This window comes from Anomaloglossus baeobatrachus, chromosome 5, assembly GCF_048569485.1.
Source record: "Anomaloglossus baeobatrachus isolate aAnoBae1 chromosome 5, aAnoBae1.hap1, whole genome shotgun sequence".
Classification (NCBI taxonomy): domain Eukaryota; kingdom Metazoa; phylum Chordata; class Amphibia; order Anura; family Aromobatidae; genus Anomaloglossus; species Anomaloglossus baeobatrachus.
Window position 1 is genome coordinate 586,976,434 of NC_134357.1, and position 27,077 is coordinate 587,003,510.

At 45.2% G+C, this 27,077-nt stretch overlaps 2 protein-coding genes across 2 annotated transcripts in view; both read left to right on the forward strand.

The window, feature by feature from the left end:
* LOC142312484 (oocyte zinc finger protein XlCOF29-like) overlaps window positions 1-26,639 on the forward strand; it is a 28,369-nt gene extending 1,730 nt beyond the window's left edge. The window contains exons 2-3 of the mRNA XM_075351429.1: window positions 26,139-26,237; window positions 26,367-26,639. Of these exons, the coding sequence (XP_075207544.1) occupies window positions 26,139-26,237; window positions 26,367-26,591 (324 nt within the window). The 3' untranslated portion in view covers window positions 26,592-26,639. The remainder of the gene's footprint in view (window positions 1-26,138; window positions 26,238-26,366) is intronic.
* Window positions 1-27,077, forward strand: part of LOC142313156 (uncharacterized) — a 186,379-nt gene that overhangs the window by 140,408 nt on the left and 18,894 nt on the right. The window contains 2 exon segments of the mRNA XM_075352144.1: window positions 26,634-26,751; window positions 26,835-26,932. Of these exon segments, the coding sequence (XP_075208259.1) occupies window positions 26,634-26,751; window positions 26,835-26,932 (216 nt within the window).

Sequence of the window (27,077 nt, forward strand, 5' to 3'; positions counted from 1 at the left end):
CTATTGTAGGTTGTAGGCTTGTTGGAAGAGGTGGGTCTTGAGGTTCCTCTTGAAGCTTTCCACGGTCGTGGAGAGTCTGATGTGCTGAGGTAGAGCGTTCCAGAGTATGGGGGATGCACGGGAGAAATCTTGTACACGATTGTGGGAAGAGGAGATAAGAGAGGAGCAGAGAAGGAGATCTTGTGAGGATCTAAGGTTGCGTGCAGGTAGGTACCGGGAGACTAGGTCACAGATGTAGGGAGGAGACAGGTTGTGCATGGCTTTGTATGTCATGGTTAATGTTTTGAACTGGAGTCGTTGGGCGATGGGAAGCCAGTGAAGGGATTGGCAGAGTGGCGAGGCTGGGGAGTAGCGAGGGGAGAGGTGGATTAAGCGGGCTGCAGAGTTTAGGATAGATTGGAGGGGTGCAAGAGTGTTGGAAGGGAGGCCAGAGAGCAGGAGGTTGCAGTAGTCGAGGCGGGAGATGATGAGGGCATGCACTAATGTTTTTGCAGATTCTTGGTTAAGAAAAGCACGGATCCGGGAGATATTTTTGAGTTGTAATCGGCATGAGGTGAAGAGGGCTTGGATGTGTGGCTTGAAGGATAGAGCAGAGTCGAGGGTCACTCCAAGGCAACGAGCTTGTGAGACTGGGGAGAGTGAGCAACCATCAAGTGTGATGGAAAGGCTTGTTGGAGGAGATGAGTGAGGAGGAGGAAAGACAATAAACTCTGTTTTGTCCATGTTAAGTTTTAGGAATCGCGCCGAGAAGAAGGATGAAATAGCAGACAGACATTGTGGAATTTTGGTTAGTAGGGAGGTAATGTCAGGTCCAGAGAGGTAGATCTGTGTGTCATCGGCATAGAGATGATACTGGAAGCCGTGGGACTCTATGAGCTGTCCCAAGCCGAAGGTATAGATGGAGAACAGCAGGGGTCCAAGAACTGAGCCTTGGGGGACACCGACAGATAGGGGGCGAGATGAGGAAGTGGTGTGAGAATGGGAGACGCTGAAAGTTCGGTCGGTTAGGTATGAGGAGATCCAGGATAGGGCCAAGTCTGTTATGCCCAGAGATGAGAGAATCTGTAGTAGGAGGGAATGGTCTACTGTGTCGAAGGCAGAGGACAGGTCCAGGAGGAGGAGGACAGAGTAGTGTCGCTTGGCTTTGGCGGTTAGTAGATCATTGGTGACTTTGGTTAGGGCAGTTTCGGTAGAATGATGTGGTCGGAAGCCAGATTGAAGCCGGTCAAAGAGGGAGCAGGAGGAGAGGTATGAGGACAATTCAAGATGGACATGCTGTTCCAGTAGTTTTGAGGCGTAGGGGAGAAGGGATATGGGGCGATAGTTTGACACAGAGGATGGGTCAAGGGAGGGCTTTTTGAGGATGGGTGTAATAGAGGCATGTTTAAAGCATGAAGGGACTACACCACTTGCTAGTGATAGGTTGAAGAGATGGGTTAGGGCTGGGATGAGGACTGCGGTGATGTTGGGGATGAGGTGCGATGGGAGCGGGTCCAGTGCACAGGTGGTTAGATGTGATCTTGAGAGTAGAGTGGAGAGATTGTTTTCTGTCATGGTGGAGAAGCTGGATTTGGAGGAAGATGGCTGAGTAGCTATGATGAGGGGCTGTGGTGATTGTGGGCCAAAGCTTGCTCTGATGTTGTCAATCTTCCGCTTGAAGAAAGAGGCAAAGTCTTCAGCTGATTGAGACCAAACCTCTCCCTTTCAATATCATGAAATATGATATTATACAAATTAATATGTTTAGATTAAATTAAATTAAAATTTGTGTTGTATATCTTCAAGACCATATTATAAATATCACTTCCATATTTGAAAAGAAAAATGATTACCAATCTATGTATCAGTAAAAGAAGTGACTAACACAAAAGATCCTAACATCTCTATATTAAAGAAATATGTCTAAGAATAAGATATAGTCAGTATAACTTCTTCCATTTATACTTATGTACTATAACTTATTTATTCTAATAGTATACATACATATATTATAACCTCGAAGTTAAAACAAAAATTCCCTTTTTTTTTTTTTCCTGGATCCAAAGTACTTGACATCAGCAGCTGCTCAAACAATCAATCATTCATAGACACATCTATGCACACAAGACTGTCATGGTTCTTTAACATATACTTCTACATAGAAACTGACAGACACATATCCCTTTTTTCCAATATTCTATGCGCATTTCAAAAATTATGTTACTAATTTGAAGTACTTCTTGAAAAATACAAATTCCAATGTATTACATACTGTACATTTGACCATAGAACAAACATTTATTATTAGCTTTAGTAATTCAAGTCACATGCTCTGGTACGTGCAAAGAACATCATTCCAAAACAGCAAGCAGTTTTACTACACTCCAAAGCTCAGATTACATTTCTAATAATTCTAAAGAAGATGTATGTATATTCATAAAATAAACGTTAAAGTAATAGTTCTCTAGCAATTGGTACCTGAGAAAATAATAATTATTATTAATCGTGCTTTCGCGATTAACCTTACCCAATAAAATATATGTTACCTGATTGAGGACAAGAACAAATGTATAAATAAAAAGTTAATACTGCATCAATCTGCTTTACTGATAAATTCTGAGGGAAATAAAAGAATAAAATTATTATCATATTTATGATAAAAATAAAACACTTAAAATCTGTTACTTTCTCTTATTATTTTATTTTAAATATTATTATTCATATACAGAGATCAAATTATTAATTTATAACATTAAACTATCATTTTACTAAATGAAAATATGACCTTGATTTACTATCACTACCTTTAATATATATATATATATATATATATATATATATATTTATATATATAATATATATGCATAGATTCACTGTATATGAATAAACATATTTATCAAACAATAAAATTAATTTACCCAGAAATCCACTTTATTTAGCTGAAGACCAAACCTAAATTTTTCTTCAAAGATTCGATTTATTAGATTCATTTTAAACTTATAGGAATCTCTGAACTTATGTAATTCAAGTTTTTCTCTTAAATGAGAAAGAATGTCTCCCAGCTGCCGCTGGCTATCAAATTCTAACCCAGGGAAAGAATCTGCACAAGACACCTGTTTCTGTCTTTCAAAGCTTTTACTCATCATTTGTCTGGGATCCTCAATCCCAGTGACCAATCCCTCCACTGGAGACAAGGGTTTTTCCTGTGGAAAAAGATTTTTAGATGATAATAATTGGGATGGATTGTATGGTTTGTAACACGTATGCATTTTCCTGCGAATTTCATACACCCTGTCACAGAAATATCTGGATCTAGGAGACACTGTTGGTTTTTCACAGAAACTCTCCCTTTTTCGTGTTGGTTTTTCAGAATTAATTAATTTCTGTTTTGATTGACTTTTTCTAACAAAATCAATAAATGTCGTACATTCGAATAGGGACTTTTTATTTACTGCCACCGCACAAGCTGCATTATCAAGGAAATTAAATTTCTTGATGAATAAACGTATCATTCCATCCAATCTGACATTTGGAATGAGCGCCCTATACAAACGTTCAAAAACGGACATAAATGAGAACGTACTCTCATTCTGTTCAATTTGTAATTCCTTCAACATCTCATAATTTGGATCAGATTCATTCCTTGCACAGAAGATGAGATTTTTCAGCCTTATGATATCGTTATCATTTGAACAATCAAATGTCTCATTGTCAGAAGACTTTTTTAATGCCAATTGTCTAAAGAAATGCTGAGGTATCCACATACGGAATAACTGATTCGTCTCACTATTGGTTAAATTTAACTTCTCGATGGAACTTTCAAATATCTCTGAATTTCTGCAAACATGTATTTTAGGATTATATGCGGGAATTAATTTGCATATGTCCAATAGACTCTTTCTAAGTTTAATTCCTAACTTAGCCTGTTCTATTTTTAGAAACTGATCGTCGCCATTTTCTCTCTGCACGTGTCCTTTCTGCACGTGTCCCACTCTGGCTCCTCCCCCTTCTGGCTTCTCTACGTCATTTCCTGCTTCTTTCCCAGTGTCCTGAAAATCACCTTGATTACGTAGCACGTGTCTGTCGCCATTGTCAAAATTCTGATTTGAATTACAGTCAAAATCTGATTTATCATTTCCAACATTACAGTCAGAATTCACAATATTACTGACTGACATTCCAGGTTCTAAGCAGTCTTTGGATTTCTCTATCACTGACTTTCCTGACAATTCAGGTTGTCTATTTCCACCATTTTTACATTTTTCTACGATTAACTTGTGAAAATCATAGACTAAATGACAGACATTTCTGATTTTCTGTTTCTCTCTATTAAAAGACCTTGCACATTCTATACGTGAATTCTCAAGTTCACACTCCCCATAAAAGCGTAACCAAATCTCTTCCACATTAGAAATATCTGAATAAGTGAACTGAAGTTTACTTTGCTTAACATATGAAGAGATAAAATCCATTTTCTTACCTGAAATGATCAGATGATCTGATGGATGATCCTCTAAGACTTGATTCACCTTGCTCAGCACGTCCAACACTTCTTATGGACTGACTTTATCTTTCTTGCTCAAAAATACGTCAAAAGTTAACTTCTGTAGCTTTGTAAAGACTTTAAAGTTCATTCAAAAAAACTTTCATGCAACTTGACTTATACGTATTTCCTAGGTTCTGCGTGATTTTTATAAATTGTCGATTCCCTCTCACTTTGCGGAGGCATATATCTCTGATGTCCCTGTCTGTCCCCCCTTATGCAAAGTGAAGGAAGAAACACAAAAATGAAAAAAACACGAATGACTGAGCTCGCCAAAATATTAAAAAAAAAATATTCAATGGTGACCTCATCTCCAAGCAGTGCCATCTCCTCCTCATACCACACTTTGACTTTTTTGGGTATTTACCTCCAGCTCCCGTCTTTCCTCCCCTTGCTGTGGAAATTGTTCCTCGGTGCCATCTTGCAGGCAAGCATTTTCCAATGCCTCAATTAGTTGCTCTTAGTCCTTTGTAGCCGACTCCTAATTCATGGGCCTTTGTTTGTAGGCTCACCACAGGCCAGTTCTTGTACTCTAAGGTTCTGATTCCAGATGTTAATGGGGCGTTGTCCTCCATTCTTTCTGCTCTGATCCCGCCGCTGCCACCAGTTTGTGACTGGGTGTGCGACAGAGCAGTGAGGGACGCCAGGCCAAGGAACAATCCAAAGGGTTTTATTGGAACCACAAAGCTAAAGCACCAAACATGAATATAAGTCCTTAAAGTCTGCAAGGAGTCCTCAACAAAACAAAAGATCCACGGGTGTTTTGAATGTCAGTTATGCTTTTGCTGCTGTGAGGCTCCCTCTTGTGGCCAGGAATGGTTTGGACAGAGACCAGGTGTGTTGAGCAATGGGCGTTTCCATTGCTAACTCTCTGCCTATTTAAACCCTGGTCTGCTGGCAGGCTGGGCCGGATGTCATTTGTTCTTTGTTCAGCAGCCTGCTAATCCTGTTCCAGGCTACATCTACCCCAGATAAGTGCTTGGCTCTTTATTTGTTGTTTTGTTCTTTTTGCTCTTATTTGAGTTTGTAATTTACTGTGGTTATTGTCAGTTTATTTGCATGCAGGAATCTTCCCTCTCAGTTGCTTAGCTGGGAAGCTCCCTGCAACTATGTTTGGAGTATTGCTCCTATAAGTCCATGTGTTTGCTTCTTCAATTTGTAATGATTCCTGCTTTCTGTTCATTGGTATGACAAGAGCGCCTGGTATAGGACAGAGTTCAGATCTAGCGATCTGAGGGCTTTTTGTACTATCGGAAATTTGGATTTTTGTAGGGTTTTTCTCTTGCCACCATCAGCCCCTTTCCTATCCTGTCCTATTTAGTCAGTAGGGCCTCACCTTTGCTAATCCTATCATCTATCTGTTTATTATGTTTTCCTATATTACCGCAGTCTTTGAATGTGGGGGGGGGGTTTGCTATACCTTGGCAATCTATTTTCTAAGGCAGAGAGTTATTCATCTTCCCTTCCTTTAGGATGGCTAGTTCTCCGGCTGGGTTCGCGGTGCACAGGATGTTAGTTCACCCCTCATCTACTTTTAGTGTTGATGGTTAGTAAGGGGATGGCGGCCAGATTAGTTGCCAATGCTCTTGTCACCTTTTTACCGATGATTTATGGTGATCTTCCATGGTTCTGGATCATAACAGTACATCCGGCCTAAAACTTAAGCCCTGAGGAACCCCGATAATAAGAGAAGGGGGCCTAGGTTTGGGACCTGAGGAACCCCTATAGTAAGAGTAGAGGGCCTAGAATTGAGACCAGAGGAACCCCAATAGTAAGAGGTGGAGACATAGTACTGAGACCTGAGGAACCCCAATAGTAAGAGGAGGGTACCTAGGACTGGACCCTGAGGAACTCCGATAGTAAGAAGAAGGGGTCCAAGGTTTTAGTAAGAGGAGAGGGCCTAGGCTTGATATCGGAGGAACCCTGACAGTAAGAGTGGGTGTGGCCTAGGACTTAACCCTGAGGAACCTCGGTAGAAGAAGGGACCTAGGACTGAGCCCTGAAGAATCCCCGATAGTAAGAGGAGGGCACCTAGGGCTGAACCCTGAGGAAACCTACAGTAAGAGGAGGGGACTGTGACGGGGTATGCGGCAGAGTAGTAAGGGACGCTAGGCCAAGGAACAATCCAAAGGGCTTTATTGGAATCACAAAGATAAAGCACTAAACATGAATATAAATCCTTAAAGTCTGCAAGGAGTCCACAACAAAACAAAAGATCCATGGGCACCTCCCGGTATTCCGATGCCAGGAAAAATATGGCAATGGTCCTTATATGAGTTCCATGAGTCCAACAGGGTGAACAACAAAACCCAATCCCACGTGGCCACTGATCTCCAATCTGTGAGAGTCCATACACAGGCTCTAGGATCCAGCCTCAGCTATAAATCCTAGTCCTTCTCCAGCCGAGATCCAACTAACTGACCTAACATGGGTCTCATTGTTCTTCTCTCCTGGGATCAACCCTTAGGTGGGCAGAAGAGTCTAACTCCGGCTGGACACTTGATACATGAATAAACTTTAGATGTCCTGGTTCTGTCTTGTTTACTAAGTTGTGTATTGGAGAAGTCCCATGCTGAGAAGAACAAACAATCTCCCACCAGTAGTACATACAGGGCAGTCAAGGAGAGACAGACTATTACACCATGAGCACAGGTCGGGGAGGGACACACTATTACAGGGACCAAAGACTAAACCCTGAGGAACCCTAACAGCAAGAGGAGGGGGGCCTATGAATTATCCCTGAGGAACTCCAAAAGTATAAAAAAAAAAAAAAGTTTTCTTCTGCTTTCCAGCCACTATTACACTATGTCTAGGTCAACAAGAAAAACTTGATGAGTGGTACTCTAGTCCTGTGCGGGTGTACCCATGGGCCTCTCTAGTGTCTTACATCACCGCAGTGACTAGGGATGAGTGGACCCATGGATGTTTGAGTTTGCTGGGTTCTCCTAGACTTTAGCTATAGTTCTGTTCTGTACCCAGACTTGACACCAACTTGACTCTGGACCCAAGTCAATGGGGACCCTAACCTTGGTGCTATGAATTAGCTGTAAATTGGTCATATTAAGGGCTAGGGGGCTGCAATAGGAAGCAAACTGAGGGTAAGAGCAGGACAATTACAAAATAAACAAAAGTGGATAGGCAATAATTAAAAAAAAATATAACAAAATTATGTGGCGTCCCCCCTATTTTTGTTAACCAGCGAAGGTAAAGCAGACAGCTGTGGGCTGCAACCCTCAGTTGACTGCTTTAGATTGGCTGGTTATCAAAAATAGAGGGGACCCCAGGCCATTTTTATAAATTATTTATAAAAAAATATTTTTTAAAAGATTGTCAGAAGATGGAATAGGATACTAGATTTGAACAACTGGCTACGACGATGGTGCAGGTAGCAAGGATTTGGATTCTTGGACCATGGAGTGAATTACCTCTACGATGCCCCGGGAAATGCAGAGTGATCATGTAAACGCTTCATTAAGTATGACCTGCCTAACCCAGGAAGAAGTGCAGAACCGACTTAGTAACATTAAAATTGACAAATCACCAGGCCCTGATGGCATTCACCCTCGGGTATTAAGGGAGTTAAGTAATGTGATAGACAGGCCTCTATTCCTTATATTTAAAGACTCTATAGAAACTGGGTCTGTTCCACTGGATTGGCGGCTAGCAAATGTGGTACCAATATTCAAAAAAGGGTGTAAAAGGGAACCTGGAAACTATAGGCCGGTAAGCTTAACATCTGTTGTGGGTAAAATGTTTGAAGGGTTTTTAAGGGATACTATTATGGAATGTCTTAATGTTAATAATTGTTTAACTCCATATCAACATGGATTTATGAAGGATCGCTCCTGTCACACTAACCTGATCAGCTTCTATGAGGATGTAAGCTCTCACATGGACCGAGGAGAATCATTGGATGTCATTTATCTCGATTTCAGTAAAGCATTTGACACTGTCCCACATAAAAGACTGCTAAGTAAAATGAGAAAGCTTGGGCTCGGGGAAAATGTGTGTAGATGGATAGGTAGCTGGCTTAGTGGTAGAAAACAAAGAGTGGTTATTAATGGCGCATACTCAGATTGGGCCAGGGTTACTAGTGGGGTGCCACAGGGGTCTGTATTGGGCCCTCTACTATTTAATATATTTATTAATGATCTGGTGGATGGTTTACAGAGTAAAATATCAGTATTTGCAGATGATACAAAACTATGTAAGGTAGTTAACACAAAGGAGGACAGTTTGCAACTACAGATGGATTTGAGTAAATTGGAGAATTGGGCTGAAAAATGGCAAATGAGGTTTAACACAGATAAGTGTAAGGTTATGCACATGGGAAGGAGAAACAGATGCTACGATTACTTACTAAATGGGAAACTGCTGGGGAAATCAGACATGGAAAAAGACTTAGGCATCTTAGTCAATAAGAATCTAAATTGGAGTGCCCAGTGTCAGGCAGCAGCCACCAAAGCAAATAGGGTGATGGGATGCATTAGAAGAGGTCTGGGGGCACGAGATGAGAACATCATTCTCCCTCTGTACAAATCACTCGTCAGACCACACTTGGAGTATTGTGTGCAATTTTGGGCGCCGGTGCTGAAGAAAGACATTACTGAACTTGAAAGTGTTCAGAGGCGGGCTACTAAAATAATAAATGGAGTGGGTTCATTACAATACACGGAAAGGTTATCAAAATTAGGTCTATTTACTCTAGAAAAGAGAAGACTTAGGGGAGACCTAATAAATATGTACAAATATATCAGAGGGCCATATAGAGATCTCTCCCATGATCTGTTTGTACGAAGGACTATGACAAGAACAAGGGGGCATTCTCTTCGATTGGAGGAAAGAAAATTCCTACATCAGCATAGAAGAGGGTTCTTCACAGTAAGAGCAGTGAGGCTCTGGAACTCTCTTCCTGGGGAAGTGGTGATGGCCAACTCACTGAATGAATTTAATAGATGAATGGATGCTTTTCTTGATAGCAAAAGTATAGAAGGTTATGGATAACATTGTCATGATGTATGTAGTTTTCTCCATCCCATATTTTTGTATAAGATGCCATGTGATGTATTTTACCTTCTCACTGTATTTGCTGTAATACTATGTCTTGGGATGTAAGTGACTATACCTTTTCCCAGCCTGTATCATCTTGCACTCAGGCTTCAGCAGTAGCTATTGTCATTGATTTGGTGGGGGTTGCATATATATTGTTCTTCTCAGCATGGGACTTCTCCAACCACAACTTGGTAAACAGAACAGAGCCAGCAGTCTAAAGTCCATTCATGCATCAAATGGCCAGGGGGAGGTGTGCCCAACTAAGGGGCTGATCCCAGGAGAGAAGAACATGTTAGTTCAGTTAGTTGGAGCTCGGCTGGAGAAGGACTAGGATCCATAGCTGAGGCTGGATCCTGGGGTCTGTGTGTGTGGACTGTTACAGACTGGAGATCCGCGGCCACGTGGGATTGTGTCGAACTCTTTGGACTACTGTAAGGATGATTGCTTTGTTATCCGGTCCGAGGATTGTCGGGAAGGGCCCCCAAATCTGTTTTACGTGGACTTATCGTGTGCTGATTCAGTGTTCTTGTGAATAAACCTGTTGGATCGTCCCTCGGCCTCATCCATCCTTTGCTCTGTTGTACACCCCGTCACAAACTGGTTGGCAGCGCTGGGATCAGAGCAGAAGGAATGGAGGACAATGGCTCAACATCAGGAACCAGCACTGCAGAGTACAAGACCTGGACTTTGGGGAGCCTGCAATCAAAGGCCCGTGAAGTAGGAGTTCGTTTCAAAGGACTCTCCAAGGAGCAGCTGATTGAGGCGCTAGAAGGAGTCTGCTCGCAAAATGACGTGGAGGAAGGATCCTCACAGCAAACGGAAGAAAGACGGGAGCTGGAGGTAAATACCCAAAAAAGTCAATGGATTGTGTGGTATGAGGAGGAGATGGCACTGCTTGGAGATGAGGCCACCATAGAAGATAAGAGGGAGGCTATTCGCAGAGCTCAAGAGAGGGCATTGCTGGAGAGGAGATTTGCTGTGGAAGCAGCTAGAGGCTCCAGACAAACTGTAACCACAGCACCCACTATGAGGGAATTCTCCAGAGTGTCCCGCAAGGACTTTAAGCCATTTAATGAAGCTGCAGGTGACATTGAGGGCTTCTTTCAGGACTTTGAGCATCAGTGCCGACTAATGGAAGTCCCAGAAAGAGAGCGAGTCAGACACCTGGTGGGCCTCTTGGAGGGTGGAGCTGCCGACGCCTATAGAGCTATGGACCCTGAGTGGAATTGTGAGTATGGGGAGATAAAACAGACCATTCTGGAACATGACCCCAGATACTTATAGGACTAAGTTCCGTACATTAGCCTGTGATGGAGAAGTGTCTTTCAAGATGTTTGCCCACAGACTGAAACAAGTATGCCATCGCTGGCTGGAGGGAGAGGGAGCCTTAACTTGGGAGACCTTCCTCCAGGTCATCCTGAAAGAGCAGTTCTATGCCAGGTGCTCTGCGGAAATCAGAGAATGGGTGCGTGAGAGAAAGCCGTCAACTGTGGAACAAGCTGCTGCTCTAGCTGATGAGGTGCTCACTATCAAGCCTCAGTGGAGGGTTCTGTTGGAGGATGGAGAGACGCCTAACAGCTCCACAACACCGGATGCCCCCAGTTATTCTGTCCCCATTGTTCCCCGTTCCTCTAAGCCACCACATGTTGATACCCGTGTGAATGTGCCTCCAGTTGCTTCTACTGCACTTTCTGGAATACGCCGGGGAGAGGAAGTAACAGAGCGCAGGTGTTATGTTTGTAGGCATCCCGGGCATTTGCAGGCCTCATGCCCAGTCAGCCCATGGAGGAATCATCCTCAAACCCCTACAGCACCTTCAGGTGGGAGCCGGCCTCCAAGTTCCCCTACCCCTTACCCAAGAGGACGCCTTGGATGGAGGGAGACCCAGCTCAGATGCTATCAATGTGGACAGCCAGGGCATCGGCAAGTCTCCTGCCCAGCTGTTCAAATGAGGACTGATCCTGCACCCAATCGGATTGTTAATTATTTACAGCCCAGTGCCATGGAGGAAGATGTGGCACCGCTAAGTGAGGACTGGCCTAGTGACTCAGCCCCCCATGTTGCACCACCAGGAGTTTACGGGGTGCGACCCGCAGTTATGACGACTTCTGCTCATCGAGGTAAGCACTTGCAGGAGGTTGTGCTGGATGGACAGAGACTTGTTGGATTTTGTGACTCGGGTGCTTTCCTCACACTGGCTGATCCCCGAGTGGTTCGGCCTGAGGCAATCCATAGAGGACCTGGGATTGTCATTGAACTGGCTGGTGGACAATGGAGGACTATTCCCACAGCCACTGTGGATCTGAACTTTGGTTTTGGGGTCAGGCGATGTGTGGTTGGGGTGATGGGTGGTCTGCCTGCAGCTGTTCTCCTGGGCAATGATGTGGGTGAGCTACGATGCCAATTCGTGGTTGCATGAAGCCACATGTAAGTAACGCTCTGCCTGTGTGTACTTAACCAGTGACCTGTAGAGGTCCCTAGTACGTACACAAGTTGGGAGGGGGAGGGATTGTCATGATGTATGTAGTTTTCTCCATCCCATATTTTTGTATAAGATGCCATGTGATGTATTTTACCTTCTCACTGTATTTGCTGTAATACTATGTCTTGGGATGTAAGTGACTATACCTTTTTCCAGCCTGTATCATCTTGCACTCAGGCTTCAGCAGTAGCTATTGTCATTGATTTGGTGGGGGTTGCATATATATTGTTCTTCTCAGCATGGGACTTCTCCAACCACAACTTGGTAAACAGAACAGAGCCAGCAGTCTAAAGTCCATTCATGCATCAAATGGCCAGGGGGAGGTGTGCCCAACTAAGGGGCTGATCCCAGGAGAGAAGAACATGTTAGTTCAGTTAGTTGGAGCTCGGCTGGAGAAGGACTAGGATCCATAGCTGAGGCTGGATCCTGGGGTCTGTGTGTGTGGACTGTTACAGACTGGAGATCCGCGGCCACGTGGGATTGTGTCGAACTCTTTGGACTACTATAAGGACGATTGCTTTGTTATCCGGTCCGAGGATTGTCGGGAAGGGCCCCCGAATCTGTTTTACGTGGACTTATCGTGTGCTGATTCAGTGTTCTTGTGAATAAACCTGTTGGATCATCCCTCGGCCTCGTCCATCCTTTGCTCTGTTGTACACCCCGTCACAAACATAATATTACAGGTAGATAGAAGAGCGACCAAGATTGTTAGAGGAATGGGTGGGCTGCAATACCAAGACAGGTTATTAAACTTGAGGGTTATTTAGTTTGGAAAAACAAAGGCTTAGGGGGGATCTAATCACAATGTATAAACATATGAGGGGACAGTACAGAGACCTTTCCAAAGATCTCTTTACACCTAGGCCTGCGACTGGAACACGGGGGCATCCGCTACGTCTTGAGGAAAGAAGGTTTAATCATAATCACAGACATGGATTCTTTACTGTATGAGCAGTGAGACTATGGAACTCTCTGCTGCATGATGTTGTAACGAGTGATTCACTACTAACATTTAAGCAGAGCCTGGACGCCTTTCTTGAAAAATATAATATTACCAGTTATGTATATTAGATTTTATGACAGGGTTGTCGAGTTGATACTTTTGGGGTCGAAGGAGACCACTTCAGATATATTGGATGGATGCCAAATTGGTTGGTAAGGTTGCAACCGTATGCCACCTGACAGACACAATGATGAGTCTAGAGATGGCAGATACCATGGCTTCTTTATTATCGGACCCATATTTATACAGACATATGGGTAGACGTGTTTAACCAAAGTTCATTATGAGCTAATGCATCGCATGATCATGTTTTAATATTATTCCTGACATCTGCAGCTTCAGCATAGATAAGTAATAGCTGATCAATATGTATTTCAGCAGAAAATTATGCTGCACGTAATTATCTTTATTACAGTAATATAATCCTAGGTGTGCCTGGAACAAACTGGTATTTTATTCACTGAGAGTCTACGGGTCATCGTGACCAATTAAACTGTGTTAAGCATATTGTGTCTGTATTAAGCATTATGTTGTATTAGAATCTGAAATGAGGGTCTTACTGCCCTATCAGTCCCTCCTTTTGAGAATAAGATATGATTCTTCCTAATCACTAGGTACATACAAAAGCAAAAGGCAAGTGTCGGATTTTCCCTAATTATTTTCTTCACCGAGTCCCCTAGTGAGAGAAGATCATATCCTTCTTCTTAATTACAGCATTTCTTCATAGTCTTCATCACGAGGTCTCACTCCCAGGTACATAGTCTAAGGCTCGTTTCACACTTGCATTCAGCGGAGTCCGTCACTATGGAGAATAGCGCAGTCCGTTAACGCACTGCGCTATTCTCCATAGACTTGTATGGACAACGCACTGTAACGCAAGTGTCTGCGTTGCATCCGCTGGACGACGCAGCGTCGTTATTTTGACGCTGCGTCGGGCGGAAGGAACGCAGCATGTAACGTTTTTTTGAGCAGCGGAATCCTCTGGATTCCACTGCGCATGCTCTCTCTGGCTCCCTCCACCCGTAACCAGGGTACACATCGGGTAACCAAGGAACCCTGGTTACGTGTCCCGGGAGCCCGACACTTCGCTGCTCGGCTCCGCCCCCTCCCGCACTCCGTATGTATATACACACACACACACACACACAATCGCGCACGCACACACACACTCACCTATCCCCCAGCGATGCAGTCCCCGCGGCACTGACGTCCTCACCATGGCCCCGCTCGGCTCCACCTACTTCGCACACTGCCCCCCGCCCCCGGCCCCCGCACACATTGTCGGCGATCACCCAGCGGCCGGCTACTCTGAGTGATCAGCTGATCACCCGGCGGCCGGCTACGGGGAGTGATCAGCTGATCACCCGGCGGCCGGCTACTCTGAGTGATCAGCTGATCACCAGGCGGATTGCGATATTTTGTACGATCTGTAGCATTGCGTTGTGCCACTATATGCAACGCATCCGTTGCATGCGTCACACAATGCAATGCTACGGATCCCGTCCAACGCAGGTGTGAAACTAGCCTTAGTGATGGATGCATCGATCAGTCTTTGAAGTAGTCCTCGGATACAAGGAATGCAGCAACATCCACAAGTGACGAGTATTGCTGCTACGACTGCCAGAGAAATCAGAAGGCCGGACACCAGGTGACTCCACTTCCCGAACCATGATTCGAGCCAATCCGTGAAGACGTTATCTATTCCGGAGTTTTCTGCAAGCTCCTCGGATAGTGCTGTTAGGCCCTCCAATGCCTTCGTGATGCTTCCATCAGGAGCTGTATTGTTGGGGATAAAAGTACAGCAATAAGTACCAAACATTTTACAGACTCCACCTTTCTCAGCTAGTAGCATATCTAAAGCCATTCTGTTTTGCCAAGTCATTAGAGAAGTTGGACCAATCTGATCAGCGATCCCTTTGATTGCATCTCTAGTGTAATTTATAAATCTCTGCTGATTATAGTAAATATAATTTATCCAGTCTACATTTTTATTAACCGTAACCCACCAAAGAAGGAATGATTCAAATCCTGCAGCTACTTGATTTCTAGCTTTATATTCATCTGGTACCCCTCTAGGAACTCCAATGCTGTCTATGTAGATTCTTGAGTTAAATGATCCACCGGGTAATGTCCTTTTAATTCTATGCAGATCGGCCAAAGATTCATCAGACAGTGATCTTTTAGCTCTGCGTAGACTGTCAGCGCTTAGGCCGGTTTCACACATCCGGCTTTTTGCCGGTTTGCCGGATCCGGCGCTCTCCCATACAGTGACTACAGTACAGTGACAGCGCAACAAGCGCCGATCACATGCTGTCATGTGACCGGCGCATGTGACCCGGAAGTTACAGCGCTGTCACTGTACTGTATTGTCTGTACAGGAGAGCGCCGGATCCGGCAAACCGGCGAAAAGCCGGATGTGTGAAACCGGCCTTAGTCTTCCCTTCTGTATTTCTTCTGAGGTGATTATCTGAAATGGCATAAGTATCTGCACCAAGGTGCAGCTACCTATCCAATTCGCTGGTAATCTAGGTCTGAGTTTCATGTCCCCACACAACCACCACAAACCACTTAGCTTCATACCCACCCTGGTCTTCATCTACAGGGATAGTATTTTTACAAAATTCAAAGGTTAGATTCTCTACTGATCTCCCTGTTCCTGTTCCTTTCCTTTGGAAACAGGTATAATTTCCGGGGTACACGAATACTCTAGGGGGTACCTGATCAAGTTTAACCATTGGATATAACTTTGAAATGCTATTACATATGTCATCATCGGTGGGATCAAATGAAACGTCAAACATGGCTAAAATACACTGCATTCCATCTGGATCTTCTTCTGAAAGTCTGAATGGGATGGTTCCCAGATGGGGTCTTGCAGTGGCGCAAGCAATACAATCAGATCGATTGTTTTGGTTAGCAGTAGATTTCATCCAGTTCAGCCATTCATTCCTCTCCGTATATCCTGTTTCTATGGCTACTTTTTCCTCATAACTTATTTCCTCTAAGATTTTAAGGTCTATGTCTCTTTTTAATGACTCCCAGGGATTTCCCTCCTTTTCATCCTCCTGTGTGTGAGTGTTTGTGATGTTGGAGACAGTAGGGATGTTAGGAGGGAAACGTGGAGCTATGGGGATAGGTTTTAACCAGAAAGTTCCTTGCTTTACCTTTTTCCCTGGTACGTATAGCCCCAAGACATAAAGACCTTTATCCGCTGGGGAAGGTTCGTTTATGGTTATTATATGAGGGTTACAGGATTGTCCAAAAAGTCCTGGGTTACAATCCCATGTAGGATTAACTTTATGGATTGTCATTCTTTCCAGGAGAGGTTTACCTGTCGAGCTAACACGAGTCATGGCCTCCTCTGGTTTATATCCCCATGAAATACCTGTATTCCAGGCTGCATCTGACCACGAGTTACAGTTCTCATTCCCAGGTCTCGTTACACAAACATATGTTTCAGCTCCTTCCGCTCCGGTCACAAATTTATAATTTTCATCACTAATTAGTTCACACATCACGATTTTGCAAAATTCAAACCTAAAACTAACTACTGATTTTTCAGTATCAAACCACATGGTTACTATATTGTCATCGTGAGTTATCTTAATCATCTCCCCCTTTTGGGGTGAGGTTACCAGCATCATCAGTAGTAAGATCATGTTTTTGTCCCATAGCTTTGCAATGGCTTGCATGGATCCAATTAGGTTTTCCCTCGAGTTTCACTGAAGTGGCTGTGGTGAGGAGAACCTGGAATGGACCATCAAATCTCGGCTCCAGTGGTTTTCTTGTGTGTCTTTTGACCACTACCCAATCACCAGGCTGGAGGGAATGAGTCCCTTCTTGACTCTCTGGATCTGGAATGGAATCATAGACTTGTTTATGTACAAGGTAGAGTCTTTTCTGAAGGCCCTGGACGTAGCTAACAAGACTGTCACACTGCAGTTGTAGTGTCTGAGGGAAGTACAGGCCTAGCCTTGGTGCTGACCCAAACAAGACTTCAAAGGGAGATAGTCCTGTTTTCCTGTTAGGTGTATATCTAATGGAAAACAGGGCTAATGGCAAACACTCTGTCCAGGGTTTTCCCATCTCCTCACTTGCCTTCTGAATCTTTAGCTTAAGGGTCCCATTCAGTCGCTCTACCTTTCCACTAGCTTGTGGGTGATATGGTGTGTGAAATGCTTGTGTAACCCATAGCATCTGCATGGCATTTTGCATTACCTCTCCTGTGAAGTGAGTACCTCTGTCAGATTCTATAACTTCAGGAAGCCCAAATCTACAGAAAACTTCTGTCATCAACTTCTTCGCAGTGGCCCTAGCGGAGGCATGAGGCATTGGAAAAGCGTCGGGCCACCCAGAGAAGAGGTCAACACACACAAGGACATATTCATATATGCCAACCTTTGGTAGTTGTATGAAATCAATTTGCAGTCGTTGGAATGGATAGAGGGGTTTTGGTGTGTGTTTTTGAGGTGTTTTTACAACTTTACCTGGGTTGTGTTGAGCACATGTCAAACATGCTTGTGCAAATCTGGTGGCAATCATTGTGAATCCTGGTGCAAACCATTGTTTATCTACCAGAGCACACATGGCATTTTTGGACAAATGAGTTGGACCATGGGCAACTTGAACCATCATGGGATACAAGGACCTTGGCAGACATACTCGCAATCCCACCTTCCACAGACCTTCTTTTTCCTGAGCGCCAGCTTTTGCCCAGACCTTTTTCTCCTCCCCGGTTGCCTGCCGGGTTAGAGCCTGCAAGGTGCTTAAGTCCATCTGGTTGTACTCAGAACTTACCATGATCAGCGGGGGTGTTTCTGGAGTGTCCTCTCGCCTTGGTTTCCTTGCCGCCTCTTTTGCCGCCTGGTCCGCCTTGTCATTGCCTCGTGCTTCAGCAGTGTTAAGTTTTGTGTGTGCTCTTACTTTTATTACAGCAACCTCTTTTGGAAGCAATAGGGCCTCCAATACCTGTTTTACTAGATGTCCGTTTTTGACAGGGGTACCTGTTGACGTGAGGAAGTCCCTTGCCTTCCAAATTGGGCCATAATCGTGGGCAATCCCAAAGGCATACATGGAGTCTGTGTATATGTTGTACCTTTTTCCCTCTGCCCCTCTAAGCGCCTCAATGAGTGCCGTCAACTCCGCCTCTTGTGCAGACATGTCAGGGGGGAGTGGTTCTGCTTTTATTACCTCGTTTTGTGTGACCACCGCATACCCCGTGTAGTGCCGGCCATCTTCTCCAACGCTTCTGGAACCATCTACAAAAAGCTCAACATCTGGATTAGTCAGAGGTGCATCGAAAACATGTGAAAATCCTCACGTTTCTTGAGCCATAAGGGCCATGCAATCATGTTCATGCTGTGTATCAAAGAGTTGCTCTTCTGTCAAACCGTGTAGAAAGAGTGGCTTCCCTTGCTCCTCTCCCTCCTTTGAATCCATTACATCAATGGGAATTAGAGTAGCTGGATTCAAAGTCATACATCTCTTTAGGGTAACATTTGGTGGCATGAGTAAGGCACATTGAAGTCTGAGTTGTCTAGCCATGGAAATGTGCTTGGGCTGAACCTGGCTGAGAATGCTATGTAAGTCATGTGGAGTGTAGATGGTGACAGGATAAGCAAGCACAATGTCAGATGCTTTGTCTAACAAGAGTGAGACAGCAGCTACTGCTCGGATGCATGATGGGGCCCCTCTGGCAACAGGGTCCAACCGAGCTGAGTAGTAGGCAACTGGTCTGTTCTGTGGGCCATGCTGTTGTACTAGGACACCTGTGGCATGTCCTTGCATCTCTGTACAGTAGAGGAGAAAAGGTTTAGTGTAATCAGGGGTTCCCAGGGCTGGGGCAGAGAGTACTGCGAGTCTGAGTGAGTAGAAGCAGTCTAATGCCTCTTGAGTGAGTTGGAAAGGCTGAGTGGTCAAACAGTCATACAATGGTTGCATGAAAATTGATGCAGAGCGGATCCAAGGCCTGCAATATGATATTAGACCAAAAAAGGTGCGGAGTTGCTGGATTCCCCTTGGTGGGTGTAATATCTCGATCGCCTTCTTCCTTTCCTCAGTCAAGTGGCGTGTTCCTGCTGATATGCAGTGCCCAAGGAACACAACCTTTGGTTGACAAAATTGTAGCTTTTCTTTGGATGCCTTGCATCCTTTGGAAGCAAGATGTTATAATAATGAGATAGTGGCTTCACAGCACACATCCCAGTTTGGGGCACAGAGAAGTAGATTATCCACATACTGGAGCAAAACAATCTCAGTATGTGGAATAACCCAGTCCTGCAAAACAAGTTGCAATGCAGCAGTATAGAGAGTTGGTGAGTTCTGAGCCCCTTGTGGTAACACCAACCAGGTATACTGCTGGCCCCTGAAAGTAAAAGCAAAAAGGTACTGACAGTCGGGGTGCAGTGGTACAGAAAATAATGCATTTGCTAAATCAATCACCGTGAAACAGACTGCTGTGACTGGTATCTGTGACAGGATGGTATGTGGGTTGGGAACTACTGGTGTAAGTAATTCAGTGACTGCATTTATTGCTCTGAGGTCATGTACCATTCTGTAAGTTACTGGTTCCCCTTTGGTGCCACCCTTTTTCTTTACTGGGAACAGAGGAGTGTTGGCTACAGATTTTGTGGTTTTTAATGCACCTGAAACAAGTAATTCGACGATGTTTTTGCCTATTGCTTCCTCTTGTGCAGCACTCAACGGGTACTGCTTAAACTGAGGACGTTTGGCACCTGGTTTTAGTTGTATCGTTACCGGAGGAACTGGCATGTGTCCAATGTCAGTCTTTGACTTTGACCACAACGTCTCGGGAACTGGTGTTAGTGCTGCGTCATCAGGCGGGGAGATTGAGTCAGATACATACAGGCATGCTAGTATCTTGCACAATGCCGTCTCTGGAATTCCTGAGGTCAAAGTCACGGTACCGTCTGGTTTGTATGTAATGTGCGCTTGTATGGCTTGAAGGACATCTGAACCTAATAAGTTAACAGGTGATTTGTCACTAACTATTAGTCTGGTCATACACGTATGGTCAGCTAGTTGTAGGGGCAGTGGCTTAGTCAGTTGGCATTCCTGGATTAACCCTTCAAAGCCTTGGGTATAGAGGGTATCGTCCGATAAGTCAGATGATTTAACATGTTCCTGGCGGATAACTGTTTTGGCTGCCCCCGTATCCACCAGGAATGGGATTTTTCTACCATCTGGAAGGTATACTGGGACTACTCCCTGTGGACTCGGGTGTGAAGGAGTCCTTAGGGGGTAGATGGTTACGGGGTTGCCTGTGTCCTATTGTGGGTTCTGGTTCTGGGGTGGGGCATCCGTCCTAGTTTGTACGTTTTGTTTAGGTGGGGATCTGCACTGACGCTTATAATGACCTTTCTTGCCACAATTGTAGCATTCAATCTGCCTGCGATCTCTGCCAGACCTATTATTCTTCTGGGATCCCTGAGGCTCCTCACTAGAAACATACTGTATCTGGACAGGCTTGGTCTTTTGATCTAACTCAACCCCTTTTGCTACACGTACTAACTCCTCAATTGGGCAGGTTCTCCAATCTGGCTTTGCTGCCTGAACCCTCTGTCTGAGCTGTGGTTTGAGTCCTGCTATGAATACTCCGTGAAAAAGTTGCTTTCCCACTTTCCCTATCTCTTCATAGCCCAAATCCATGTGTCTAAGCTTCAGATTACCCCAAAAATGATCTACTGTGTCCTTCTGCCCCTGTACTACATCTAAGAGAGAAATTGTAGATTCCCCCACCCTCTCCTTGCACCATGCATGTAGAACCTTTAGGAAGTGCATTCCTGATTCTACAGTATGGATGTATTGTGTGTCATTCCATACATCTGGAAGATATGGTCTTCCATTTCTTTCTATGACCTCCATGACTATCTGCATTCTAGCTTCCCCAATCTTTCCCTTCAGAATGGATGCTAAGTCTGACCATGTGCATGTATACGTGTTGTTGAGTCCCACCATCCATCTATAGAAAGCCATTGGGAGGTCAAACGGGTCTGGGGCATCTTTGAGTAATGCCATTTGATCTTTTGGCCCCCAGGGCTTATAATGGGAAAGAGTAGTCATGGCAGTCAGTGGTCTAGGGGCAATTGGAGTGGATGTTACCTGGGAGGAGGTTACCACGCCTGAACCAGTTTCATCCATAGTTTGAAACTGGGAAGGGCGGTAGTTTCCTTCCTCCATATTTATTGCAGTCTCATCCCTTCGCCTTGTCCCACGGACATAAGGTTCAGGTTCTTGGGTCCTAGTCTGGGTGAAGATGACTGGGTAAAGCCCTGTTCCTTTGCGTGGTCTTGGTCTGCCACAAGCAGCACAAGAGTCACGCCAATCAGGGTTTTGTTCTCCACAAACACAAGTCCATCCCTCTGGTCCGGTTAAAACAGGAGCAGTGATATGGGGTTGATATGGTGGAGGAACTTTCACTTTCTTCACATATTTTAATCCGTTTGGGGTTTCTTCCTTAGTCCAACCACCTTCCCTTTTCATTTCTTTTGCTACCTCAGACCATGTTCTCGCCTGTCTAGCTAGCTTGTTGTCATTAATCCATCCCATGCTTGTTGCTAGAGCTGTTTCCCAGAGAGTGGAGTCCAGTGGATCACCACTCATTCCTAGACCCTTCAACATTTTGCCTGAATTCTTTACTGCAATTTTACCTTTCCTTTTCTCCACTATTTCACTAGCACCACACCCCTCATGGTTGTCTTGGCTAAGTGTGTTACCCATCTCTTCCTACCTCCCTCTGGTTGTCTTCCTCTGTGTACTTATCTAGTGTAGTACTACCCTTGGTCTCCTCCCTTTTTGCCTCTTACTGGCGTCTACAGTGCCCCTAGTCCCACAACTTGCGGTACCTTTAAACTGACTTCAGTGCACCCTATCAGTCTGTAGGTGTGTGGACTCTTAAAATATAATTTGTGACCTGGCCAAAATGACTTAAACAGAAGTCTCATCAACAAATACCCAAGGCCGTATGGGGAGGGACGGTATGTACCCTAGATTTACCTTTGTATATGTGTAGATTTTATATACCAACCAGAGGGTAAAACAGAATAATCCTAGGCAAGCTAGTAAAACAAAAGCCTTCTCAATGTTTTCTAAAACAATGTGGGGTAGTTGGTACATGTAAAACAGACAGATAGCAAGAGGACAAAGATGACAAACTTATCCCCTTGTCCCGAGGTGGTATCGCTCCTTATGGGTATGCCGTTTTTGGGCGTCTCCTCATATGATTCTGGCAAGCCAGTATCACAGGGGAAACAAGTCCTCATGGTAGACACCACAGGAAAACGTCTCACACCTTCAAGATAGGTTCAGACACTCACACGGTAACAGAGTAACAGACAACAAAATAGCAGCACATAGATCTATCCAATCCAATATATATATATGTATCACTAGGATATTCTACGGTTCTTTATGGACAGGATATTATCAGAATGACGACTATAACATACCACAAGATCCGGCTACAGAGCAGAAGGCAGTGGAGACACAGAGAGAGATTTGTAAGAATCTAAGGTTCTTACCTACACCGGTGTTTGGGGTCTGTGTGTCCTCTGGTCCTCCGTCTGCCGTGCTGGGTCTTGGATATTCAGGTCTTCTGTTTTCTCCTGCCCACCCAAAGGGACGCCAGATGTCGAGTTGATACTTTTGGGGTCGAAGGAGACCACTTCAGATATATTGGATGGATGCCAAATTGGTTGGTAAGGTTGCAACCGTATGCCACCTGACAGACAAAATGATGAGTCTAGAGATGGCAGATACCATGGCTTCTTTATTATCGGACCCATATTTATACAGACATATGGGTAGACGTGTTTAACCAAAGTTCATTATGAGCTAATGCATCGCATGATCATGTTTTAATATTATTCCTGACATCTGCAGCTTCAGCATAGATAAGTAATAGCTGATCAATATGTATTTCAGCAGAAAATTATGCTGCACGTAATTATCTTTATTACAGTAATATAATCCTAGGTGTGCCTGGTACAAACTGGTATTTTATTCACTGAGAGTCTACGGGTCATCGTGACCAATTAAACTGTGTTAAGCATATTGTGTCTGTATTAAGCATTATGTTGTATTAGAATCTGAAATGAGGGTCTTACTGCCCTATCAGGGTGTTGATCCAGGGAACTAGTCTGATTGCCGTATGTGGAGTCAGGAAGGATTTTTTTTTCCCCATTGGAGCTTATTTGACACATTGGGGTTTTTTTGCTTCCTCTGGATCAACATGTTAGCCTACGGGTTGAACTAGATGGACTTAGAGTCTCCCTTCAACCTTAAAACTATGAAACAAAATATGGCGTGGGGAGTATGTCCCATCCCATAAGTTGCTGCCAATACATAAACTAGGAGCTAAAATATGGAAGGAGGCTAAAAATGTGTTTGGTTATGTTGAGACTCCTTTGGAGACTCCATTATGGTGCAATCTGGACCTCCCTCATTTTTGGGACTCCGTGGCTTTGGAGGGTGACAGAATAAAGGAATACCTTCCGTGGGCACTTTGGTACACAGCAATGTGTTTCGCTTTTTTCCGCAGTTGCAGTCGACGTTTGACTTGCCATACTCCCATTTTTATCAATTTCTCCAGATTAGACATGCATTTCAGTGCCAGTTCCCTGGGAAAAATGTTAGATTCTCATCGTTCCCAATTATTGGAATTATCAGCTGCCAGGGTCCCGGTGGTCTTATCTCCAGGTTGTGCTCCTCCTTTATTCGTGCCAAAGCACAAAACAGCTCACGGCCTGTCTTGGATAAGTGGCGGTTGAACATTCTAGACCTGGATGATATAATTTGGGATGATGTTGTTGAATCTTATACTCGTGCATCCCAAGCCATTAACAACAAACTCCTCCAATTGTACAGGGTGGTCCATAAGTATGACATGTGACATGCCTCACCAGGGCTGTGGGGGAGACTCGGAACTGGGCCGGTTCTGTTCTGAGAGGTCACAGCGACAGGGCCCGATTCTGTGACTCTGGCGGTGTCGTTTCCTAATGGGGAGGGGATCTTTACAGGGGATAATAAGTCATCACTCCACCTGTGGTATTCGGCAACATATAGCCGACGCTGCTGGAGGAGACCGCTGGGGCAGGTGGCGACGCAGCTAAGATGGTACCGCTCCCCACCGGTGCAGCTGTACCCCCAGGCGGTTGAATAGTGGTCTTTGACAGACAATGGGCTTTTTGGGGTAGCGCAAGGCTGTCGGCGCAGACAATCAATCCAAGACACAGCGGGATGCAGTCATTAGTTGTTTTACTCACAGTTGTCAGTGCCAGGTCAACACGGCCGGACGGTCAAATACCGCCCTTGGAGTGCCGAGTCCTGCCGTAATGGGATCCAGCTGATCCCCAGGTAATTCGGAGGCACAAGACCAGTGTCCCTTTCTGTATCCTTTTCCTGGTCGTCTTCCTGCGCTGGCTTCGCCCTCCTGCCCTGCGCCTCACACACGGTGACCCTGAGCCCGTGTCCGCGGGCCCTGTTTTAGGTGGGTTTTCTGCCCTTAGCCCTTTGTTGCCACCTTTTCAGTGGATTCGTGTGTGGCTGTGGCTTCGGCACATGAAGTTACCTCAGCCTCCGATTTGCTAGCTGAGCCTGGTTGTTCTTCACTTGTCTAGGGGCCGGTCCCCTTTGCGGGCATGTCCCTCCACACCAGTTCGCCGGTTGTGGATGCGACCCCATGGGAGGGTTTCCCACTTCCCAAGGCTCTAAGACTCCTTCTACTCTCCCTCCTTGTCCTGGGAGGGGCTCCTCCGCATCCTACTTTGTTCTGCACTCTGTTCTAAAGTGTCCCAACCCACTGACTTACCCCACCCCCAGGCTGGCTCCGGGACTTTGCTCTCCCTGAGGAGCAATCTCGCCCTAACCTTAACTTGAAGTGGTGTAGCAATACTTAGGGGTGCTTCACACACAGCGAGCTCGCTGCCGAGATCGCTGCTGAGTCACGCTTTTTGTGACGCAGCAGTGACCTCATTAGCGATCTCGCTGTGTGTGACAATGAGCAGCGATCTGGCCCCTGCTGCGAGATCGCTGCTCGTTACACACAGCCCTGGTTCGTTTTCTTCAAAGCCGCTCTCCTGCTGTGACACACAGATCGCTGTGTGTGACAGCAAGAGAGCGACAAATGAAGCGAGCAGGGAGCAGGAGCCGGCGTCTGACAGCTGAGGTAAGCTGTATCCAAGATAAACATCGGGTAACCAAGGTGGTTACCCGATATTTACCTTAGTTACCAGCCTCTGCAGCTCTCACGCTGCCAGTGCCGGCTCCGGCTCTCTGCACATGTAGCTGCTGTACACATCGGGTTAATTAACCCGATGTGTACAGCAGCTAGGAGAGCAAGGAGCCAGCGCTAAGCAGTGTGCGCGGCTCCCTGCTCTCTGCACATGTAGCTGCATTACACATCGGGTTAATTAACCCGATGTGTACTGTAGCTAGGAGAGCAAGGAGCCAGCGCTCAGTGTGCGCGGCTCCCTGCTCCCTGCTCACACTGGTAACTAATGTAAACATCGGGTAACCATACCCGATGATTACCTTAGTTACCAGTCTCCGCAGCTTCCAGACGGCGGCTCCGTGCAAGCGCAGCGTCGCTTGCACGTCGCTGCTGGCTGGGGGCTGTTCACTGGTCGCTGGTGAGATCTGCCTGTTTGACAGCTCACCAGCGACCATGTAGCGATGCAGCAGCGATCCTGACCAGGTCAGATCGCTGGTCGGATCGCTGCTGCATCGCTAAGTGTGAAGGTACCCTAAGAGTGTGTGTGGAAGAAGGAATGCCACCACAGGCCTCCTGTAACCGTTATTTCAGGTGCCCCACATCCTGGCTCCTGGATCTGCGGTTTTGCTCTCGGTGTGTCAAGAATGGGAGAAGAGAATTGCGTTGACGAGTATTCCCTGTTTGACCTCTTAATATATGAAGTGCTCCACCACATTTATTGTTAAATTTGACATCACAACTCTTTTAATTGTATTTTTTAAATGGTATTTTGTATGTTTTTATACCGGCTCATCTTACTTCCAGATAGGCTTTTACAAAATTGGATACTAGTGATTGATATCTTTTTCAGAATTTTCCTAACTTTTCAAGGATGGATATGGACAGGGACAGGATGGCGGAGAGGATATTACACCTCACCCTAGAGATCCTCTTCCGGCTTACTGGAGAGGTGAGAGATTCTGATGACGTCACATTACATCATTCTTATCTATGGGAATAACAGATGGACAGAACTGGAGAGGTGAGGACTCTGGAAATGTCTGTAGTGAGATTTATTACTGTGTCTCTCCATAACCAGGATTACACAGTAGTGAAGAAGACCTCTAGTGAGCGCTGTCAGGCCCCTGTGTCTGAGGGATGGGGAAGACCCCTGAGCCCAATCACGGGGCCTCCACCTCACCACCCGATACATGAGGACATCAATGACCAGAAGATCCTAGAACTCACCTACAAGATGATTGAGCTGCTGACTGGAGAGGTGACACTGCTGGGAATGCTGGGACATTATACAGTAACGCTATGAAGGGATCGGGGGTGACGGTATCATTGTATGTGTCAGGTTCCTATAAGGTGTCAGGACGTCACCGTCTATTTCTCCATGGAGGAGTGGGAGTATTTAGAAGGACACAAAGATCTGTACAAGGACGCCATGATGGAGGATCCCCAGCCCCTCACATCACCAGGTAATAGACAGGACTAAATACACACGGCCTATAATTATCTGTATGTAAGGAATGAATTCAGTCCCTGTATGTGTCTCCTCCAGTTCTATCCAGTAAGAGGACAACACCAGAGAGATGTCCCCGTCCTCTTCTCCCACAGGACTGTAAACAAGAAGATTCCGATGTTCCTCAGGATCATCAGGTAGATGGAGAGAAGGAGCCATGAAATCTCCCTATGATGTGTAGACGGCTGTGAATGTCTTGTGCTCAGTCTTGTTTTATCCTCCAGTATTATATGTGTTATACTTGTGTAATGAGAGCGGTGGAGATCATAGTATCATAGTTTT